This window comes from Loxodonta africana, chromosome 6 (assembly GCF_030014295.1).
Source record: "Loxodonta africana isolate mLoxAfr1 chromosome 6, mLoxAfr1.hap2, whole genome shotgun sequence".
NCBI lineage: Eukaryota > Metazoa > Chordata > Mammalia > Proboscidea > Elephantidae > Loxodonta > Loxodonta africana.
The window spans coordinates 77,829,250-77,850,246 of NC_087347.1; the positions used below are offsets into that span (position 1 = coordinate 77,829,250).

The following is a 20,997-nucleotide window of genomic DNA, read 5'->3' on the forward strand; positions in this document are numbered from 1 at the left end:
CAGACCACAATGTGAGTTCAGGCACAAGACGTTGTGACACAAAGTGCTGTACTGGATCATCTATAGAGCCTTTTAGAATCCTGAAACTCTAGGAACCGGGGAACCTCTTCCCTGCTTCCCTCTACCCATTCATCTTCAGACAATTTCATGCAAATAACCAAGAGTGCAAAGTGCTGTAACAAATGGGTAGGATCCCATCGCCCATTTTCAAAAGATGAACTTGAAAAGATAACACAATTTTTATCTTTATTTACACCACATTTTAGGGTTTACAGAGTGTCCAAGGTGATATGTTCAGTCTTGTTTTATGACTATGTAGCTGCGTTCCCAGTATTTGAAGGCAGCTCCTCCACATAAGCGGCAGGAAAATGGCCTTCCTTTCCATTTAAAGATCCAAACCACCATCCTTCTCCCTTTTTCTCATGTATAGCCACAATGTCACCTGTGAAAAAACACATTTAGTTGGACAGTCAAATGAGTTTCTACAGTCTGAGCATATGACTAAACCTGATGGGTAAGGCAGTTTTAAGGGGATTCTGCTTTCAAGGAGTTACTTGGTATCATCTTCTGCATTTGATTCAGAACAAGGAGAATTTCTTGAGCACCTACTGTGTATAAAGCAGATATAATGCAGAGAATACTAAGAGTAAGATAATGGACGATGGAGTTACGCCATTAAACGATTTGCTTAAAAACAAAATCATGGTGCTGTCTCATTAGGGGGAGAGCAATTAGCAGTATACAGCAAGGTGTATATAAATTTTTATATGACAGACTGACCTGATTTGTAAACTTTCACTTAAAGCACAAAAAAAAAAAAAAAAAAAAAAAATTATGGATCATGTCACTCTAGTGACACCTGGCTATCTGTATTTAGCTGATGAATTGTCACCAAACTCTTTCTCAGAGTCATTGCTGTAAGGGTTTCACTTGTTGGTGGCCATGATCATTTGGTGTGTTGACTTACTGTCAGTATGTCTTGGCTACCACACTTTTCTTGAGATAAGACAGTTTCTCTCCATTATACCTGTCTTCACAGTCCAAAATCCCAACTCACAACTTTATATGGAAATATAAAGTTACCCAACAATTTGGATAACTTCAATAAAACATTAATTTGAAGATGGTATTGTTTTAGGCTGCCATGGAGTCAATGCCAACTCATGGTGACTCCATGTATAATGGGACAAAAACGCTGCCAGTTTTGTGCCATCCCCATGATCAATTGCAGATTCGATCAGACTGTTGCAATCCATAGAGTTTTTATTGGCTGATTTTGGAAGTAGATCAGCAGACACCTTTTTTCCTAGTCCATCTTAGCCTGGAGCTCCTCTGAAACCTGTTCAGCACCATAGTAACACACGAGCCTCATGTGTTGGCTGCACATGGAGCACATTGGCCGAGAAGTAAACCCAGGTTTCCCACATGAAGGTGAGAATTCTACTGCTGAACCATGAATGATCCCATAATCTGAAGAAAATATTCCTTTAAAGCATGATTCAAATAAACAGATTTCCTAAGAAACACACAGCTCTTCTCCAAGTCTCTAATTTTTTTTGAAATACCATTCCGAAATAAATAACCCTAAAGCTTAACCCGGTGGCCCAAATCCTCCAGCAAAGTCCCCTGACTTGTAGGAGAGCTTTCTTTCTGGCTGCTTCCTGCACATCAAAGTAGAAATATCTGCTTCCTTTCAGATCCAAGAGCTACTTTTGTTTTCTTAGCATCTTTTTGAGGTCTTCTCTCTTTTCCCGGTAATTTTCTTTGTAAGACAAAGAAGACTGTTAAGCCCCGTTCTAGCTTTCCTTATTCATAAATCACTATTCTTGTAGGAGATCCCACACAGTCTAATTTCTCCCCTCTAATGAGTTCTCTCAGGTCAGTAGCTTGTTTGACACAATCTATTAACAGTGAAAAAAATTGATTTAAAATCCTATGGCCAGCTTTCCTAACTCTCCATAGTCCCAGTTTCATTCAAAGTAACTGCTCAAAATAGAATATAAACTATGAGAAGCTTTGCAACAACAGAGAACCGAAAACAAACAAGATAATTCATTGAGTAACTCAAACTTAGAAGCCTTGGATTCCACACGTGCATGAACCAGTGGCATCTGGGGACTGTGTTTTCTAGTCATACAGAAAGTGGGAAAACATAAGTTCATTTACCTACTTATTACATACTATTTATGTATGTAACCTTGGGATAACATGATGATTAGTGAGATCACTTCTATAATGCTTCAAACTTTTAAGTAAATACAACATTAGCCCTTGATGAGTGTAGGAAAGTATCTCCTTTCTGTCTCCCTTTTTCTTGCCTTTACTTACTTATATCTGAGCTAAAAAAAAGCAATTGCCTGGAGAAGTCTGACTGGGAAGGTGAAAAGGAAGCACCCACTAGCCAATAACAAATATGTGGTGTCCCTGTTGTTTGGCTTCAAAAGCCATCTTGAATTTGTATTGGCTCTGGGAGTTACAGAAACCCTGGTGGCGTAGTGGTTAAGTGCTATGGCTGCTAATCAAAGGTCGGCAGTTCAAATCCACCAGGCGCTCCTTGGAAACTCTGTGGGGCAGACCTACTCTGTCCTATAGGGTCTCTATGAGTTGGAATTGACTCGACAGCACTAGGTTTGGTTTTTGGTTCTGGGAGTTAAGGGATGATAAGTTTTCTCTTACTACATGATTTTTCTTGCTAACCCCTCCATTTCCTGATCTTTGCCTAAGCTTTAACATCTAAATTCTAATTGGTTCTAATTGGCCACATAAAGACTTTTTCTTATTTGATCATATTGAAGTCTATATACCCCATTACATAATACCTTACCACATTAAATAAAAATTTGTGAAACAAAGAAGAAACTCTGCTTCCTTAGATTGGGCAGAAAATACTTTCCTGAAAAAGCTGGGAGTCAGTTGACCAGGGTTCTAGAGCTTGCTCTTACACTAAGCCATGAGAGGAAGTCATTTCACCTTCCTGAGTGCCTAGCTTTCTGAAAAATAGGACGTAGAACTACATCTCTAATGACTTTCTATTACTGACATTCTATACCTGTGTGGTACTGTGATTAAGAACATGACTCTGGACCCAGAGTGCCTGGGTTCAAATCCTGTGCTCCTACCACATGTGACTTTGACCAGAGTATTTAACCTTTCTGTGCCTCAGTCACTTCACTATAAAATAGGAATAAATAACAATAGCTACTTCAAAGGGTTTTTGATGGAGATTAAATTGGATAATGCTTTTGCAACAGTGCCCAGCACATAGTAAACACTGAGTAACTGTTAGTTGTTACTATTACGTGTGCTTTAGTGTTTGATGTGCTTTATCTACTAAAATGGATGATTATATAAACCTGGACTTAACACGGTAGTCTGCAATACTAAGGTAGGTGCTTTATTCATGTTAAAAGGATCTCAACATGGAAAGGCAATTAAAATATTTGAGAATGACTCTTACCTTTTTCCAAATTCAATTCATCCTCTTGCCTGGCTTGGAAAGAATATAAGGCTTTGCAAAGACCGTTGCTGAGCTGGGGCACATCAGAGGCTGAAAGATGGATTAAGTTGTAGTTATTAAGGCTGTGTCAGTAAGCAAAATGAATGTGATTGGAAGCTCTTTGGTAATTTAACAGTTTGGAGCAGAATTTAAATATGTTGAAACTTCCTCAAAAGGAAAGTTTATAATGTTATATAATATCCATTCCTTGTATAGTGTAATTGCTTGCTTTTGTGTGGCCTTTACAGCCATCCATGGTCTTGTAACCACCACCCAAGTGATTGGGTGGGTCTGTGCAAATTGCAAATAAGATAATTGTGGCTCACCTAGGGGATTGGTCATTTTTGCCATCCCTCTGGGCTTGAAATGAGCCATCCCAGAGGAGGAAAAGAGAGGATCCCACCACCACCAAGGAAGAACAGCCGAGGAAGAACAGACAGTATGTCCTTCGGACCTGGGAATCCCTGTGATGAGAAGCTCCTGGAACCAGGAGACACACAGAGAGAAAGAGATGTCTCAAGAACCAGTGGCAGAGAAACAACAGCAGGAGACAGCGTGGTGGGCTTCCCAGCCCACTCGAGAAAGCTGAGCACCTTTGGGTAGGAGGCTTGCTGGCCGAGTAGAGTGCCTCTGGGCACTTACCGGCAGAACTACAAGAACTTTGTAACACTTGCCCAAGCAGGGCAGAGGCTGAGGGCTGTGGAGAGGCGTGCCTGCTGAGAAGAGGCTGTCCTGATGGAAGAACTGTATCCCGAGTGTTCCTGAGCCTGAACTGTAACTGTTACTTCCCTAATAAGCCCCATAGTTGTGAGTATTGTCTGCGAGTTCTGTGTGGCCATTGCAATGAATTATCGAACCCAGCAGAAAAGTAGAGAGTGCTGTGGGAGGGATGATTGGTGTGAGAATTAGCAAAGATGGCATGGAGAGGAGGCATGTCTGACCTCTGCCTCATAGGAATCAGCCTTTGGCTGTTAATCTTGCTTGGTTCTCCTTCCCTGTTGTGAAGATAGAGGATGTCAGACACCGCCCCCACACCATTTTTACGCCTTGATTCAATAACCATTATCATTTACCTACTATGTGTATGGTGCTGTATATATTATGTAACCAAAAACCGTATTATGATACAGAAAATATTAAGTTTGGAGAAAAAAGTTACTAAAGTAATAACAACAAAGATGACAATTTAAAAAAAGATTTGTTTCCCACATGAACTTAGTGCACATCAGTTACATAATTTGTGTGGCATTTACATGCATGTTTTGGAAAACATGCACCCGTTATGCCACACACATACAGAAAGGGAGTGCTGGGGGCAGGCGCTTGTTGTCAACATCCCTCAGTACTAATGGATCTGCTTCTCAGGCAATGCAAAGGTGACTCTTTAACATATCATGCAGTCCATAATGCCCTGAATTTTATTGCAACTCTTTTTTTACCAATTCTAATCAAGAAACCAGAGAGTCAAAGTTATGGTAATTATTTGAAAAGCAACGGATATTGATGTGTGTGTATGTGTGTGGACGCATGTGCGTGTATGTGTCGTGTGAGTAGTGTCTGTGCGAGTTGAAAGGTAAGGGCAGTGGGGTGTGGATAGACAACCGGCTAAAGACAAATGACTAAATAAAAGGGGTGGGTTCAGTTCCAGCCCCAGGTGTGGCTCCGGCAAACCACTGGGATTGCCATGCTTCTCCCAGGGGGAACAGGATTTCCATGGAAGTTTGCAGGAGGTTGCGGAGACAGAGCCGCAAAGCTCCACACAGTGGCTTTGCAGTGGTTGTATGGACAGCAAATTGCAGGCTGTTGGAATGAAGTGGATGTCAGTGATCTGGCATCTCAGGTACCTCCTCACGTTATAAACTACTTTTCCCAACCTTCTACCCTTCCTGACTCCTGCATACTTTTTGTACTACACTGTACACACAAAAAGCTACAGATTCTAACAAGTTAATTCTAAATAATTCTAATAAATCAATCAGTCCTAATTGGAATGTAAATTTCTTTGAGTAGATATTTGTCAATGTCATTCTGAAAAGAAAACAAAACTGAAATGTGGCAATATGCTTTACTATAGGACACAGCCCAGAATAATTCTGGGCATGGGCTTACCTAAATAAGATGAAGAACTTGGATTGTTCTGCCCACCAGAAGAAGCCTTGCTCACAATATTCTCTAGTCTCTTCATCATAAAAGGCCGGGATATTTTCACATAGCTATGTGTCTGCTCCTGTTCATATAGTTAAAAAAAAAAAAAGTCATTCTTAACAATACTGCCATCACATGCAGAGCACATTAGCTGTCTGCACCACCCATGGACTCCCTGTACCTCTAGGCCCAATAATAATATTTATAGCATTACTTCTACAAATTCAACTGTAATTGGTTATTATACAGCTGAAATGATGACAGCCCTGTTTAAATGATTGAGACCATTTTAGAGCTCTTGAGCCACTTTGAAAGAAAACTGTCCTTTCATTACAAGATGGTTACAGCTCACCCTCCTGAGCTGTAACCATCTTGTAATGAAAGGACAGTTTCCTGTAATGGAAAACAGCTACTACCCATGTGTATCCACGTCAACTGCTGAAGAGTGTGACACTGGGAAAACGCATGGGGATGCATTTTTAAAACAGTACTTATGCATTATCTACATTATGTTCTACGATAAATACATGAAAATAATGCAGAATCTCACAATTTTTGTTTGTATGCATACTAAACTTTTGATTTAACAGAATTTTTACTGTAAAAGCAAGTTTGAAAGATAAAGTTAAGATATGAAGAAGAAGGGGAAGGAATTCAAGGTATTTTTAAACCCTCAGAATAATTCCATCTACAACGAATGTATCCAGTGGTGTTTAGCTCTTGTTATTGTGCTTGAAGGGAATTAAAAACAGATTTTAAAATTCCATTATTAGGATTTGTGACACATAGCACATATAATTCACATCTGCTTTTTTTTACCCTGATGCTGCTTTTAAGACGCTCTAGCCAGCAAGCCCAGCAACCAATTTCCTCAAATTTTACCTTTTCTTTCCACTTGAAGATGCAGGTGCTACAGGGATGTGTGGGTTTAGGTCTTTGCTCAAGTTCTGCTAATATTGATGACAGTTTGTAGGCATTTGCTTGCAAAAGGTCTAGCTTCAAATTGGTCTGTGGATACATTCATTTGGTCATATGAGTAAATTTCTAAAAAATGAGGCACAACTGGATGGGTAAAGGGATATCGGGAAAACTTTCAAAATGACAAAAAATCTAGAAAAATACACATTCAACTCATGTATGGATAAATATATGTGACCAAAGAAGATGCTAAAGAGAGAGAGAAAAAAAAAAAAAGATGCTTTAAGCAGTCTAAAGGAAAGCTTTAGTAGTGGAGTGTGTCTAATTCTAGACAACACAGGTAAAAAGAAACCTTGCTTTATATATCAAGAGCCCTTCTCTGGGTAACACAAGAGCCACTGGTCTCACCAGTTCCCACCACCTGGACACAGAGCATGTGTAGTGAAGTTATGTGCCTATTTGGCAATCGCTCCTTGGAAGTTCATACTTGCTCCTTCACTAGAGCATAAACACCATGAGTTCAGAGCTCAGGTCCTCTCCCACTTGTATCCTCCACAGTGTGAACCAGGCTACTGTGTACTCAGATGATACTAAGACACATTCTATGCTGTTAACGACAATGACAAAGTTCTGTATGAAAACAACTGCAGAAATAAACTTTTAATTTAACACCATCATAAAATGTTCCTTGTGATATTATTTTGATAAATATTACATTTTAAATTATTTAACTGAACGTTTTGTACTGTCACAGAAAACTTTCCATAGTCTGTTTTATCACCTCATAAAAATTTTAGTCATGTGTCATTGCAAGTACGTTAGGCTCTGTTCTCAAGTGAACAGAATGCAGCGGGCCTTTCTTTTTGCAAGAAGTGTGAGGTTTATTTCTGTACCAGCATGCCCAGTAAGGGAAGCCTGTGCTCCAAAATAGATCAACTGTACCTGAAGGCATCTGCCTACTTTCACTAAAGAATTGTTGAAATTGCCAGTCAGGCACCTACTTTCACAAAATAACGAACAAATCTGTCTTGGAAGAAGTACAGCCAGAATGCTCGTTAGAAAGGAGGATGACAAGACTTCATCTCACATACTTTGGACATGTTATCATGAGGGATCTGTCCCTGGAGAAGGACATCATGCCTGGTAAAGCACAAAGGCAGCAAAAAAGAGGAAGACCCTCAACAAAATGGATTGACACTGTGGCCGCAACAATGGGCTCAAGCATAACAACGATCGTGAGGATGGCGTAGGGCCAGGCAGTGTTTTGTTCTGTTGTCCATAGGGTTGCTATGAGTCAGAACCAATCTGATGGTATCTGACAACAATGACAACTTTCACAAGAAAATTAGGAAATATACAAAGTACGGAAAGCTGGCACAGTTTCTTTGTATCCTTTGAGGTTTTGCTAGAAATTTTATCTCTTCCTGAATTTTTCTCAGGTTAACCCCCAGGTCACTTCTGATCACTCTAATCCCAGCAGAAACCCTATAGCTTACACACAAAGGTAGGATGTAACTATTCTCTTTTTTTATTCCTACATAAAGTTCATGTTTTTTTTGTTTTGCTAACTACTCATTTAATGTGAGTTCCTCCAAAGCAGCTACAATGTCCATCAATCTCTGCAAGTGTGTGTGGAGCCCTGACCAAAAAGCAGAAGCCCCAGCTCCCAGGCCCTTCTCTGTCACTCCTTCCTCCTAGGAACCTGGGCCTCTAAAGTTGCTTCTTGGTTTCCGGGAGATTTTCCCTCACACCTTAGACCTCTTCTTTTCCTTCTTGGCAGCCATATCTTTCATTTCTCCTTCTATTCTCTGAGGACCCTGGTGTCAACTGGGGAATGAGTGGAAAATAGCATCTTAACAATAATTAGTAGTTTTAAGGCTCCTCTTCTTGGCCAAGCACTCTACTAGCATTTTCTAATTAATATTTCATACTCATTAAAAGGCTCTGAGGTAGGTACTAATAGCCCTGTTTTCCAGATGAGAAAACTAAAGTTGTTTCCCTAAAAAACCATTTGCTGTCAAGCTGGTTCCGACTCATGGCAATCCCATGTGTTTCAGAGTAGAACTATACTCTGTAGGGTGTTCAAGGCTGTGACCTTTCAGAAGCAGATTGCCAGGCCTTTCTTCCAAGGCACCTCCCCATGGGTTCAAATCGCCAACCTTTCAGTTAGTAGCTGAGCCCTTACCTGTCTGCACCACCTAGGGACTCCAAAGTTGTCCCAGATCCCTGTAAATGGTAGGGTTAGATCCAAAGACAAGCCTTCCTGGGCACAGATTCCTTGCTTTATCTCACTTGTCTTAACTGGGTTAAAGTACACATGGTTTCCAGGCCCCTCAAGGAATGAATCTATTTTGGGGAATTCTATTTTAGGAATAATACTTTCCTAGGAGGACATTAAAGCAAACATTTCTAGGTTGTTGGATTTTTCCAGATTCCTCAACCTATTTGCTGAGGGGTTGACCCTGTGAGTTGACTAGATCATTCTATATAGTAGAGAAAGGAAAGACAAACAGGTGAAATGTGCCAGGAAGCAAGTTTTCTAAAAATAGCCCTCTCATCACTAAATCTAGGAAACTGCACCCTGCAAATATTTACCTCATCCATTAATGCTGCCGTGTCTTTCTGGTTCTTTCCATCCGAGAAAGAGGAGTTGCTGGAGTACGCATTAAGCATTTGTTCCAGGCCTGAAAAGGAATCATGCTCTCAATCACAGTTCGTTCTGTCCTGGTGTCACAAAGCTCAGAGCTGGTCACACTCAGAGAGAGACTGAACCCAGAAGTGATGCCAGTAGGACTTCCTAAATGGCTGGAGTGCTTTCTGTATGTAGTCATTACTAAATTTTACTGACTGTATAACAGCTCATTTATCTTTACTTTCATTTAATGAGAATTGAGAAATGCTGGTGCTTAAAATCTTTTCATGATCAGTGGTATATACGGTTGCCCACCAAAATTTTCTGCCTCTCAGTTTCATTGGGAAATTGCTCTCCTGCTGACAGTGTGTGCTGCTGCAAGGCACAGGCCTTTATGACTGTTTGAAACTGAAAAAGTGTGTGTGTGCTGCAAATTACTGTTCCTACAGGGTGTTGCATGAGGTGTGTATATTTTTGGTAGAAAAAATAGAAATTTTGAAAAAAAAAATTGGGGGACATGTATGTCCCAGTGGACTTCAGGGGAGGGGCTCTGGGGAGTTGAATTAGTGGAACATCATATGTCCCTCTGGACTCTAAGGGTAGGCTTATGAGAGGGGGAAAGAAAAAAAAAATCCGTATTACCTACTGAAAATTCAACAACACTCAATGATTCAGCAAGCTTCCGTTAATGAAAACACATGGTATCAACAAGAAATTCAAAGCAGAAAATAATTGGATCTTGAAAGGTTAAACTGTTCTAATTGTTATTTTCCAAGGTGAAGTTTTGAATCCCAACATTACCACAATATTAGGCTCTTCCTCACTACGATATTCACATTCCTAAATATTTTGCTATCTTGAATTTTCTATCAAGCATTACATTGCAATATGTTACTTTGAGCCACATAAAATAAACTATACACATACTCCAAGTATTATGTAATTTTTACCTGCATTGCTTTAGGCTTACTTAACATTCTGACATGCCTCACTTCTAAGTATAGGATTGAATAAGAACAAAACCCTTGTCCACAGAAGGTTTATCATGTTTTAAACTAAACACATTTATCCTTATTCCAATCAACTTCTGAAAGACAGTAAAATGCTATATTTTTGAAAATGGTAGTATAATTCTTATGTGACCAGCTGCCAAATTTGATTCCGACTCATAGTGACCCTACAGGACTGCCCCGTAGTGTTTCCAAGGAGCAGCTGGTGGATTTGAACTGCCAACCTTTTGGTTAGCAGCTGTAGCTCACTATAGCTCTCAACCACTGTGACCAGGGCTCCATAATTCTTAAAAAGTTCTCGTAATTAGGCCAAAATATCATTTTCAATTTTTTTTGTCTTTTCCTTTCTTCTTTTTTACTTTTCTTTATTCCTACAAATTAGGTTTGACATGTGGTTCCTTAAATTAGATGATCCCTGACCCAGTCAGCAAATGCAGAATAACCCTAACTCTGAATGAGACTTCTAAGTATAATACTTTCCCTTATTGGGACATTCAACATGATAATTACACACCTTCTTTATCCTTCGAGGCTTTTTCAATATCTCTTTGCAGTCTCAGCAATTTTGATTTTATTGAAGACTTTCGTCTCTCTTTATCCATTGAATTGTTAGGATCTTCCTCCTTTAGAGTAAAAAAAGAGAGGATGTTTAGCAACTTAAGGGGAAAAAAAGTAAGTGTTGTTCCTCCCAGTCGTACTGAGATTTTCATTGACTGTGTTTAATTTTTCTTTGTGGAATAAAAAAAGTTTAAAAATTAAAAATAATCTTTGGTTCTGCATAGGTGGTTTCACTGTCCCACACCTGATTAATAAGAAGACACCCCCTTTTCACAACTTGCAAGCACACAGCTGAGCATTTTATTTCCTAGGACAAACTACTCTTGGAGGATGAGCCTTATATAGTTATACCATACTTGCTTGATAAATAAGTCTACTTGTTGGATACTTACTACTTCCTCTTTATCTTTGGAGTGCCAGGGTGGTGCAAACGGTAAATGTAGTTGGCTGCTAACTGAAAGATTAGAGGTTCGAGTTCACCCAGAGATGCCTCAGAAGGAAGGCCTGATTTTACTTCTGAAAAATCAGCCATTGAAAACTCTATGGAACACAGTTCTACTCTGACACACATGACATCGCCATGAGTTGGAATCAACTTGATAGCAACAAGTTTTGGTGTTTATTTATCTTTATTCAAGTTAGTGTCCTTCAGTGACCAAAATGCCATATGACCATGCTGCTAGAACCATGTCAGAGTGCAATGAATGTTTGTTGAGTTCTGTGTTGGCTGGGAACTGGGAACACACAAACCAAAACACATACAGGTTTTCTATTAAAACAGAATATAGTTTCGTTTAGCCTTGAAGCACATCACTAAAGAGAACTTGCAATGCCAGGCCACATTCACTCAATGCAGCACAAATGATGCAGAGAGGAATGTGTAGCCTATTGGGCTAGAAAGCTTCAAGCAGGCTGGAAGACTTAACCAGCCCTTTTTTGGACCAAGTGGGAGGAGGGCATAGGGTAGTCCAGGCATATAAACTGTGCGGGCAAAGAACACAGGGGGGATGGTGTGACATGTATCAGGATCAATACATAGAAGAGTTGCTTGAGAAAAACCAGTGGGAAAGAAAATTTGTCTACGTAGTTCCAGCCAGATTTGAAGGCTGCAGTGGGGATTTTATCATGTAGGCTGTGAGAGGCCATTTAACAGTTTCTGAGCTTTCATGTGCATTATTTCAAAGGTTAAATGAAAAAAAAAATTAGGATGCTAGGGTTGGGGTGGGGATGTGGCTGAACATCTCTGTAGCAAAACCTGTGGGTTTGCTTCTAACAAAGAGCGTATAGCAGAAGTGGTGGACTGTCACTTCTGAGATTAAGTTATAAAAGACTGTGACTTCCCTGTTGCACACTCTGGCTGTCTCTTGGATCACTGGTTCTGGGGGAAGCAGGTTGCCATGTTGTGAGATATCCACATGGCAAGAAATTTATGTCTCTGGCCAACAGTCAGCGAAGAGAGGAAGTTGGCCAGCTGCCACATGAGTGAGCTTGGAAGTGTATCCTTCCTCAGTAGAGCCTTGAGTTGACTGCAGTCCTAGCTACACCTTGATTGCAGCTTGTGAGACTGCAGTCCTGAACCAGAGGCACTCAGCTAAGCCGTGTCTGAACTCCTGACCCACATAAATGTGAGAAAATAAATGTGTGTTTTAAGCTGTTAAGTCTGAGGATAATTTGTTATGCAGCAATGGCAACTAATACTGGCACCAATTATTTATAGATTATGAAACATGTCTGCCTGGTGCTATTGTCATAGAAGACAGTACTAAGATTCACTTCACAATCCTGTTTGGCTTTTTCCCTTCCAGAAAAGACCAAAGACAGGTTTCCATTGTCCAGTTTGTAAACCACATGCTCTAGGTTTTTTTTTTTTTTCATTCATACAAACTATGAAAAGTCAATTGTCTTTATTTAAAAAACAAAATAGTTATAGTTTTTTTTTAAATGAATCTCTCACTACATGACTAGATTTTCCCCATTAATGTAACTTCCTTCCTTTACACATACTTACAAAATAATCAATTAGTAGGAACTCAGATTTTTTTTCTGTAGTCGAAATTGCAGCTTCTTCCATTAGAGACTGAATATCTTTCTCGGCATCTACCTTGCTGATGGCACAGTTAATCTGGGTGTGGCACTGCAAGGCCATAGAGAGCAGAAAAACGACACTGAACACATGTTTCCTGCCAATTCTTATCATGCATATCAGAAATAGAAAATTCTTCACTACTCACCATGGTCAAAGTTTGACCAAAAGCAGAAATATGCTGGTTGTACTGGTTTAAGTTATTGCATAAAAGTTGGATTCTTTCCTTCTCCAGCTCCAGGAAGCTCTGAAAAGCGCGGAAAATGATGCAAGATCAGTCAGTTGTAATACAAAACTGAAGCCACCCATCCAACATTGACACACATGAAGAAAGTCTGAGCAATCTGTCATGACTGTGCCACTCAACTCCATCATATCCAGGCTGCTGTGGGGGAGGTTTCCGAGAACAGGAATGTGATCTGGTGTCTGTCCCATTTATTCACCATTCCGGGGGTCATTAGTGGTTCAGTGGTGGGATTCTTGCCTTCCCTGCAGCAGACCCATGTTTGATTTGTAGCCAACGCACCTCATGTGCACCCGCCACCCGTCTGTCGGTGGAGGCTTATGTGTTGCTATGATGCTGAACGGGCTTTAGTGGAGCTTTCAGACTAAGATGAACTAGGAAGAAAGGCCTGGAGAGCTACTTTTGAAAATTGGCCAAAGAAAACCCTATGGATCACAACGGTCTGATCTGCAACTCATCATGGGGATGGTGCAGGACCGGACAGTGTTTTGTTGCCTTTTGCGTGTGGTTACAATGAGTTGGAGCCAGCTCAACAGCAGCTAACAACAACAACAACAACAAGCACTGATTTAACTCACACATTTTTCCCATACTTTTTTTGTCCCAAAAGGCATGTAGAAAGATGCTATGGATTGCCTGACATTGAAAAGGAGGGAAAGAGAAGGAGAAAAGGAAGCATTTGAGAAAAATCTGTGAGGCCTATAGAAGGAGAGGGGGAAGCCCAGTAAAACTTACAGCCATCTTTTGGAAATGCACTCAGACACTGAACATTTTTTAGAATCTTTTTTAGTGCATATAGGGCATTCCTCTAGGCTCTGCAAGAGCAAAGATGATGGGACACAAATTCTTTGCTCAAGGAGACTATTTGACAAGAGTGGAATCTCAAAGTTTGATCAATTCATAACCTTGGGCTAAAATTAGGCCTGGGGATTAGGCCCCACTTTTGAAGGTGAGAACATAGCCTCCCCATTTTGTGTGGGCTGATTAGAGTTTCATGACTTTTAGCCAGGAAGGGTAGATAAGAAATTGAGGAGTATCAAACTTGCCTTGTTACCTATTAACATATTAGAAAAAAAATCAGTTATTAGATTTTGCCACGCACTGCTAGTCAAGCCGCTGACTGGTTGTTTTGAGGAAATGGGGTACAAAGAGATTCAGGAACGAGACTGTCCAAGAAGGCTGAGTCGATGGGATTACATGGTGATGACTCCTGGGCCACCTGGGGGCGACATGGGGCTGCCGGGTATGTGCCCAGAGTCTTTTGAGCTTTGACAGAGGTGTCAGATGTCCAAGAGATAGTTCTCCCAGGACTGTTTTTGTAAGGACATGGTCTGGCCATTCATTCTTTCATCCAGAGAAGACTAAGTTGGTTGCTTATATATTCCATCTCACTCCACCCCACCCTACTCCACATGGTAAGGAGCACTTAGCAATGCAGTCTTTCATGAAGAAGGCTTTGAGCAAATGAGTGGGTAACAAATTACTATAGGGAGTAATAGTAGTCCCTGGGTGACACAAATGCCTAATGAGCTTGGCTGCTAACCAAAAGACTGAATATTTGAGTTCCCCCAGAGGTGCCTCAGAAGAAAGGCCCAGCAATCTACTTCTGAAAAACTAGCCATTAAAAACCCTATGGAGCACAGTTCTACTCTGACACACATGGGGTGAGCGTGAGTTGTAACTGGTAATAGAAAGTAATATGGTTGGAGGATATTTTGAGGTCTTTGGCAGGAGTAGGGTGGAGGGGTGGAAAGTGTCACAAAGATCACCCTGCCTCTCTTGGCACATCTGGCCTGAGGTGGTCCAGTGTTCCTCTACATCCTTGTGCTTAGATTGTATCCACATTCTGTTGTTCTTTCCCCTACAGTATGCTGCTTTTAAATGCAAGTAGTAAAAGGCTCAGGCAGTAACTATGAACGTCTGTGCCAATAACATGCAAATTGAGATTTTTTTTTTGCCAAGTGTCCTGACGTTTGAACTGGAAGGCCTCGAGCCCCACTCCCCCATGGCCACCTTTTAGAAGTGCCAGAAGCTGCACAAGTTTTGTAAGTCAGTGAGAGCCAAATGCCTTGGTTTCTGCTGGCCACCTCCTGAGTCTTTCTCCAGAATCACAGGCACCAGCCATCTGAATGTGGCTGTGGGCCCTTCTGTCTCCCAGATGAAGGATTAAAAACACAGTGGCCTATCAAATGTATGGCCTCTTCAAAGGGCTGAAATCATACACATCATAACAAATACGTGTAACAAATTCTGCTCAGTTGCCTAGGCCTCAAATGGGACAGCCTTCAAAAAGGAAGAGTTCTCATACCATAGAAAATCACCTAATAAGCAGCTGTTCTAGCTTAGCATAAGAGCAAAGGACAGGAGAGAAAATAAAAGCCAGGTTGTAGGAACACGTTGCATCCCTAATGGGTACCTGTTTCTTTACTTTGACAAGTATTGAACCAGCATCAATCTGAGACTAGAACAACCAGTGCCTCTTGGTGGAGATGGTAATGTTTAACAGATTTTAATTACATTTCAGGGAAATCATTAAAGTGATCTATGTTTGCTCATGAAAAGAGGCTGAGATAAATTCCACTGTGCAAAGGAGAAATCCATATCTCATTTAATGAATTATTGCTTTTTTTTTTTTTTATTATCTTGCTCTTTTTTTATAAAGCATTGGTAGAGAAATTCTCTGGAGAACCTCAAACTGTCTTCTTGTGCTTTTACAATGCCACGTACCAGCAAAACGTGGTCAGAGAATTATCAAAAAATAGCAGATTTAAGAGTTTTGGGGCCCAGTCATAATCCACGCTCTTCATCCATCCTTTCAGTTTCTGCAGTCCAGCCCTTCGAGTTTGTACTACAGGTGGAGTTTGCAAAGGACTTGATTTTCTTCTAATTTGCTTCCGTAAGACTAGCAAAAGACATAAGCTGTCTCTAGAGCAGTGACCCTCAAATTTTTGTGTGTCCAGGGATCCCTTGAACCCCTTCCTAAAATTACCCAGAGGTTTTGACTTTAAAAAAAATTTTTTTTTTTTCTCACTTAAGGCAACAGGTTTGGTTTTTTTGTTTTGGTTTAGCAGAGGGGTAAATACTACTTCGAGCAATTTAGAAAATAAAGAGTCTCAAAGAAATAGATTTTAAAATAATTTATAATTCTTCTACCCAGAGATGACTGCTATTAACATGTTGAGGTATTTCAGGGAAGGTTTGTGTTTATGAAAGGAGCCCTGGGGGCATAACAGTTAAGCTCCTGGTTGGTAACCTAAAGATTGCCGATTCTAGCCCACCCAGTGGCTCTGCAGGAGAAAGACGTGGTGATCCTTCCCGTGAAGATTACAACCTAGGAAGCTCTATGGGGCTGTTCTACTCTGTCACATGGTGTCACTATAACTCAAAATTGATTCCACGGCACCTAACAACAACACGTGTGTATGTACGGTTTTATCTTTCCTCTCATCTATCAGATTAGTATCCTGTTTTTTCACTTCACATTGTGCATGAGCATTTTCCCTTGCCATTAGTCTCCAAAAACACCATTTTAATTACTTCATAAGCATCTACTGTGTAGGTGTGTAATGATTCACTTAGTTATTTCCTTAATGTTGGCTATTTGGGTTGTTTCTTCCCTTTTGCTTTTAATGAATCTTGAACAGAAATCTATGTTTGTTTCCCAGCTGCTTCCTCAAGATATATTTATAAAATGGAAATTACCTTTCTTAAGCTGGTTCAGGGAGAGAATTGGGCCCTAATGCCCTAGGGCATCCATTATATGTAATGAATCATCTTCTCTCCTCTGCACCTAGAATGATACTAGTCACATACTATTTATTCTTGGGAGAGCTGGGAAAGTTGCACTAATCATTTTCTTGGTTCTGAGGCTCAGATGAGGAACAGTGATTGAGAAAGTAAACATTTTTAAGTCTCTTGACTATTATTGCAAATGACTTTCTAAAATAAATTCCCTGAGCAAGTACAGTCAGTACCAACCATAATGCTTGGCAGTGTGGCTACTATTTTAAAAATATATTATAGCTTATTTCTGTCAACTGGATTGGTTCTTCTTGGAAGTTAGGAAATGTGGCTTGAACATAGTATGATTATGAAGTAATGATACTAATGTTGCTGTGTGGCTTGCAGGATTGGTTTCATTACTTAATAGCCACATTTAAGACTTTATAATACTTCTCCCAACCTCCAGTAAAGTGTCTTGAATATAGTTCAATAAATGTTCTCTAAAAGAACTTGTAAATCCAACCTGCAGAAGAGAGAGGTAATACGACACTTCTTAGGATGCTAAAATGAATTTCCATATGCCATTTTTGCAGAAGAATTATGGGAGGATGGAGAAAAAATCAAACCAAGGGACTCCTGTTGTACCATTTCTGCCTCTCACAAATAAAACTTTCTTTTAATTCAATTCAATCCACCTTTGTTATATATTTTCATGAATCTAATATTTTACTCTTGAGTTTATAACCACATAGAAACTATAGAATGAAGAGAGTAATATGTGAATCTACGGAACACTGGTGTAGAATGAATGTAAAGGCCGAGGAAGTGCAAATAAGGGAAGGATTATTGGTGGTTAGGGTGAGGCTAGAATAACTTGACAGAGGTTGTCTCAAGTTCGTTCTAGTGGACTTGGGCTGACACTGAGGAGGCAGAAGAGAGCTCAAGAGAAAGTGGGCTAAGAGGAAATGGGTGATCTAAGAGGGAGAGGGAATGAAAATCTGGTGGCTTTCAGCATAACCAGTAAATAACCAGCTGTCGTTTTGCTGATTCCAACTCATGATGACTCCATGTCTGTCAGAGTAGAAATAGGCTCTAGAGGGTTTTCAATGGCTGATTTTTTCTTCCTTTAAAAATTGTCGTTTAGGTGAAAGCTTACAGAACAAATTAGCTCCTTATTAAGCAGTTAATACACATATTGTTTTGTGACACTGGCTGCTAACCCCTCGATGTGTCAACACTCTCCTCTTCTGGACCTCAGGTTCCTCATTTCCATTCATCCTGCTTTCCTGTATCCTCCTGCCTTCTTGTCTTTGATTTGGGCTGGTATGCCCATTTAGTCTCCTATACATGGTTGAACTATGTGTGCTATCATTTGTTTTATAGGCCTGTCTAATTTTTGGCTGAAGGGTGAACCTCAGGGGTGACTTCATTACCGAGGTAAGAGGGTATCAGGGGGCCATACTCTTGGGGTTTAACCAGTCTCTGTCAGGCCAGTAAGACTGGTCTTTTTTTTCTTTTTTTTTTTGTGAGTTAGAATTTTGTTCTACATTTTCTCCTGCTCTGTCTGGGACCCTCTATTGTGATCCCTGTCAGAGCAGTCGGTGGTAGAAGCTGAATACCATCTAGTTGTGCTGGACTCAGTCTGGTGGAGGCTGTAGTGCTTGTGGTCCATTCATTAGTCCTTTGGACTAATCTTACCCCGTGTCTTTGATTTTCTTTATTCTTTCTTGCTCCAGATGGGATGAGACCACTGGAGTATCTTAGATGGCCACTCACAAGCTTCTAAGACCCCAGAGGCTACTCACCAAAGTAGAATGTAGAACATTTTCTTTATAAACTGTGTTATGCCAATTGAGCTAGATGTTCCCTGAGACCATGGTCCTCAGGCATTAGCCCAGTAACTTGGTCTCTCAGGGAGATTGGACGTGTCTACGAGCCTTCTGGGATTTTGCCTTGGTCATGTTGTGCTGATCGATGCCTGATTTTTCTGAAGTAGATCACCAGGCCTTTCTTCTGAGGCAATTCCAAATGGACTGGAACCTCCAACCTTTTGGTTAGCAACTGAGCACATTAACCATTTGCATCACCCAGGGACTCTTGCTGTCAGTCTAGTGGTAGCAATAAAACCAGGATACAAGAGGGGCGAAAGGAAATTCTACTTTTCCTTCAGATTATGACTTTGAGTTTGATTCCCACCACAAGCTCCATTTCCCTGACAGGTCAACATAGATCTAGTCTATATGCATACATTTACAAATACTCATGTACAACTCAGTATAGTTTGGGGTGTGATTTTTTAAAAAGTTAAATTACATAGATTGTATAAATGGTACGTTTCTTTCATATCATGCTTTTGAGATTGATTCATGTTTAAGTATAGTTTTAATTTATTTCTTTTATTGGTGGTCCACTTTTTAAATTAGAGCACATTTTAAAAGAGTAATTTCTCTGTCAATGGGTATTAAAACAGTGTGTAATTTCTTTTTTTACCACAGAATTATAAACAATTCTGCAATAAACATTCTTCTACATTCTCACTTGAGGGGTACAAGAATTCTTGTTCCCCAACATTCTTGCCAACACTTGATATTACCACTTTTTAATTTTTATCAAACAATGAGCACTTTTTCATATGTTTATTGGCGATTTTGACTTCCTCTTCCGTGATTTGCTTGTTCATACACTTAGCCTATTTTTATTGAATGCTTTACCATAAGTCTTTCTTTCTTAATAGTATTTTATTGTGTTTTTGGTGAAGTTTTACACAGCAAATTAGGCTACCACTTAAGAATTCTATACAAATTGTTCAGTGACATTGGCTACAGTTTTCACAATGTGTCAGGATTTTCATTATTTCTGTTCTAGTTTCCATTCTTTCTTTATGTGTGTCAGTCTTTGCTACTAAACTGTGAGATCTCAAATGCTGGGACAGTGCTTTATTAATTTCTGTGTCTCCAGGGCACAACACTATGTCTGGCATACAAGAAAACTCCAGATGTGATTACTATATGAATCAGCTCTCATGCCTAAAGCTCATTTCCAAGGACCTAATTTTTTTTTTTTTTTTTAATACCTAAGCCCTAATTTATACTTTACTTTGACAGCACTTTTTGAAGTTATCTGAATACTATTGTGTCTGTTGAGAATTAGGAGCAGAAACTCTGGCCAATGACATTCAATACATTTTCATTGGTAGTTGTATCCACGGAGAAACTGAAGCAATGCGAAGATACATGGTTTGTATAAAGTCACAATTAAGAGTTAGGGTCATTGCTAAAGACAGAGATCAGGTCTCCTAACTGTACACATCCAGCCGCCATTTTCAAGGCCATGCAACGTGGAGGAAAAAGCACTGTGATCGCACAACTTACCTGGTAGCAGTTTTCTAGTGTGCTTTCCCATTTCAGCCTTGTAGAATAGCCAGCCATGTTTTTTTGGTAGTAATTTTCTTCTTCCTTTGCCAAATTCTCAGTTGATTTTTTCAGTTTATTGAGGAGCTAAAGTAAAACATCAGCATCACATACTCATTAACACATTCATGAAAACCCGTTGTCATTCCCTAGAAAGAATCATATCTATCTCTCAGGTCAAGCCATCAATTCTATATGGCAAAACCAAAAATCTTTCAGAAAAAAAGGGCACCAGAGTCAGAAAGAAACCTAACGGCCTTTCAGTCTGATTCCCTCAATTTTATGCATGAGGAAATCAAGGCCCTTAAATATATTAATTGGTTTGCCCACGTTCATCAAGTCAAGGAGAAGGCCAAAGCACAGGCGAGGAGAAGTAAGTGCATCCAGGGATCTTACAGGTTGCAATCTACCAGTGAACTCCGTAGTCTTATTTGGTAAATCTTTAGGCTCCTGCATTTCTTAGCAGGATAGGTAGACACTTGTGGGATCATATAATTTATAATACAGGAACGGGCCTGACACAATTGCTTTACTTTCACTAAACAAAGCTAGCAGTCTAGCTTTGGAATCAGACTTCCAGGATTTGAGCCCTGGTTCTGGCTGCAGAGAAGTTACAAAACTTTCATAAGCCATAGTTTTTTCATCTCTATAATGGGCATGATAGCCCCTAATTGACTGTGATGCTTTGAGAATTCAAGGGGATGATGCATGTAAAGCACATGGCACACTGCGCAATACCTGATAGAGCATCAGTAAAGATTGGTAAGTATTATTATTA

At 40.0% G+C, this 20,997-nt stretch overlaps 1 protein-coding gene across 5 annotated transcripts in view; it reads right to left on the reverse strand.

Moving 5' to 3' along the window:
* Window positions 1-216: 216 nt before the first annotated feature.
* Window positions 217-20,997, reverse strand: part of NOSTRIN (nitric oxide synthase trafficking) — a 56,808-nt gene continuing 36,027 nt past the window's right edge. For 3 of the 5 annotated variants that reach the window (XM_003405809.4, XM_023542865.2, XM_023542868.2), the window contains 9 exons: window positions 20,181-20,306; window positions 12,991-13,089; window positions 12,768-12,893; window positions 10,716-10,824; window positions 9,155-9,243; window positions 6,524-6,649; window positions 5,606-5,723; window positions 3,458-3,547; window positions 223-442 (listed from right to left, as the gene is read on the reverse strand). In XM_003405809.4, coding sequence (XP_003405857.1) covers window positions 312-442; window positions 3,458-3,547; window positions 5,606-5,723; window positions 6,524-6,649; window positions 9,155-9,243; window positions 10,716-10,824; window positions 12,768-12,893; window positions 12,991-13,089; window positions 20,181-20,306 — 1,014 coding nt within the window. In that variant the 3' untranslated portion in view covers window positions 223-311. Of the gene's footprint in view, window positions 443-3,457; window positions 3,548-5,605; window positions 5,724-6,523; window positions 6,650-9,154; window positions 9,244-10,715; window positions 10,825-12,767; window positions 12,894-12,990; window positions 13,090-20,180; window positions 20,307-20,997 lie in introns of all 5 variants that reach the window. The other 2 variants (XM_023542867.2, XM_023542866.2) reach the window with 2 other exon arrangements.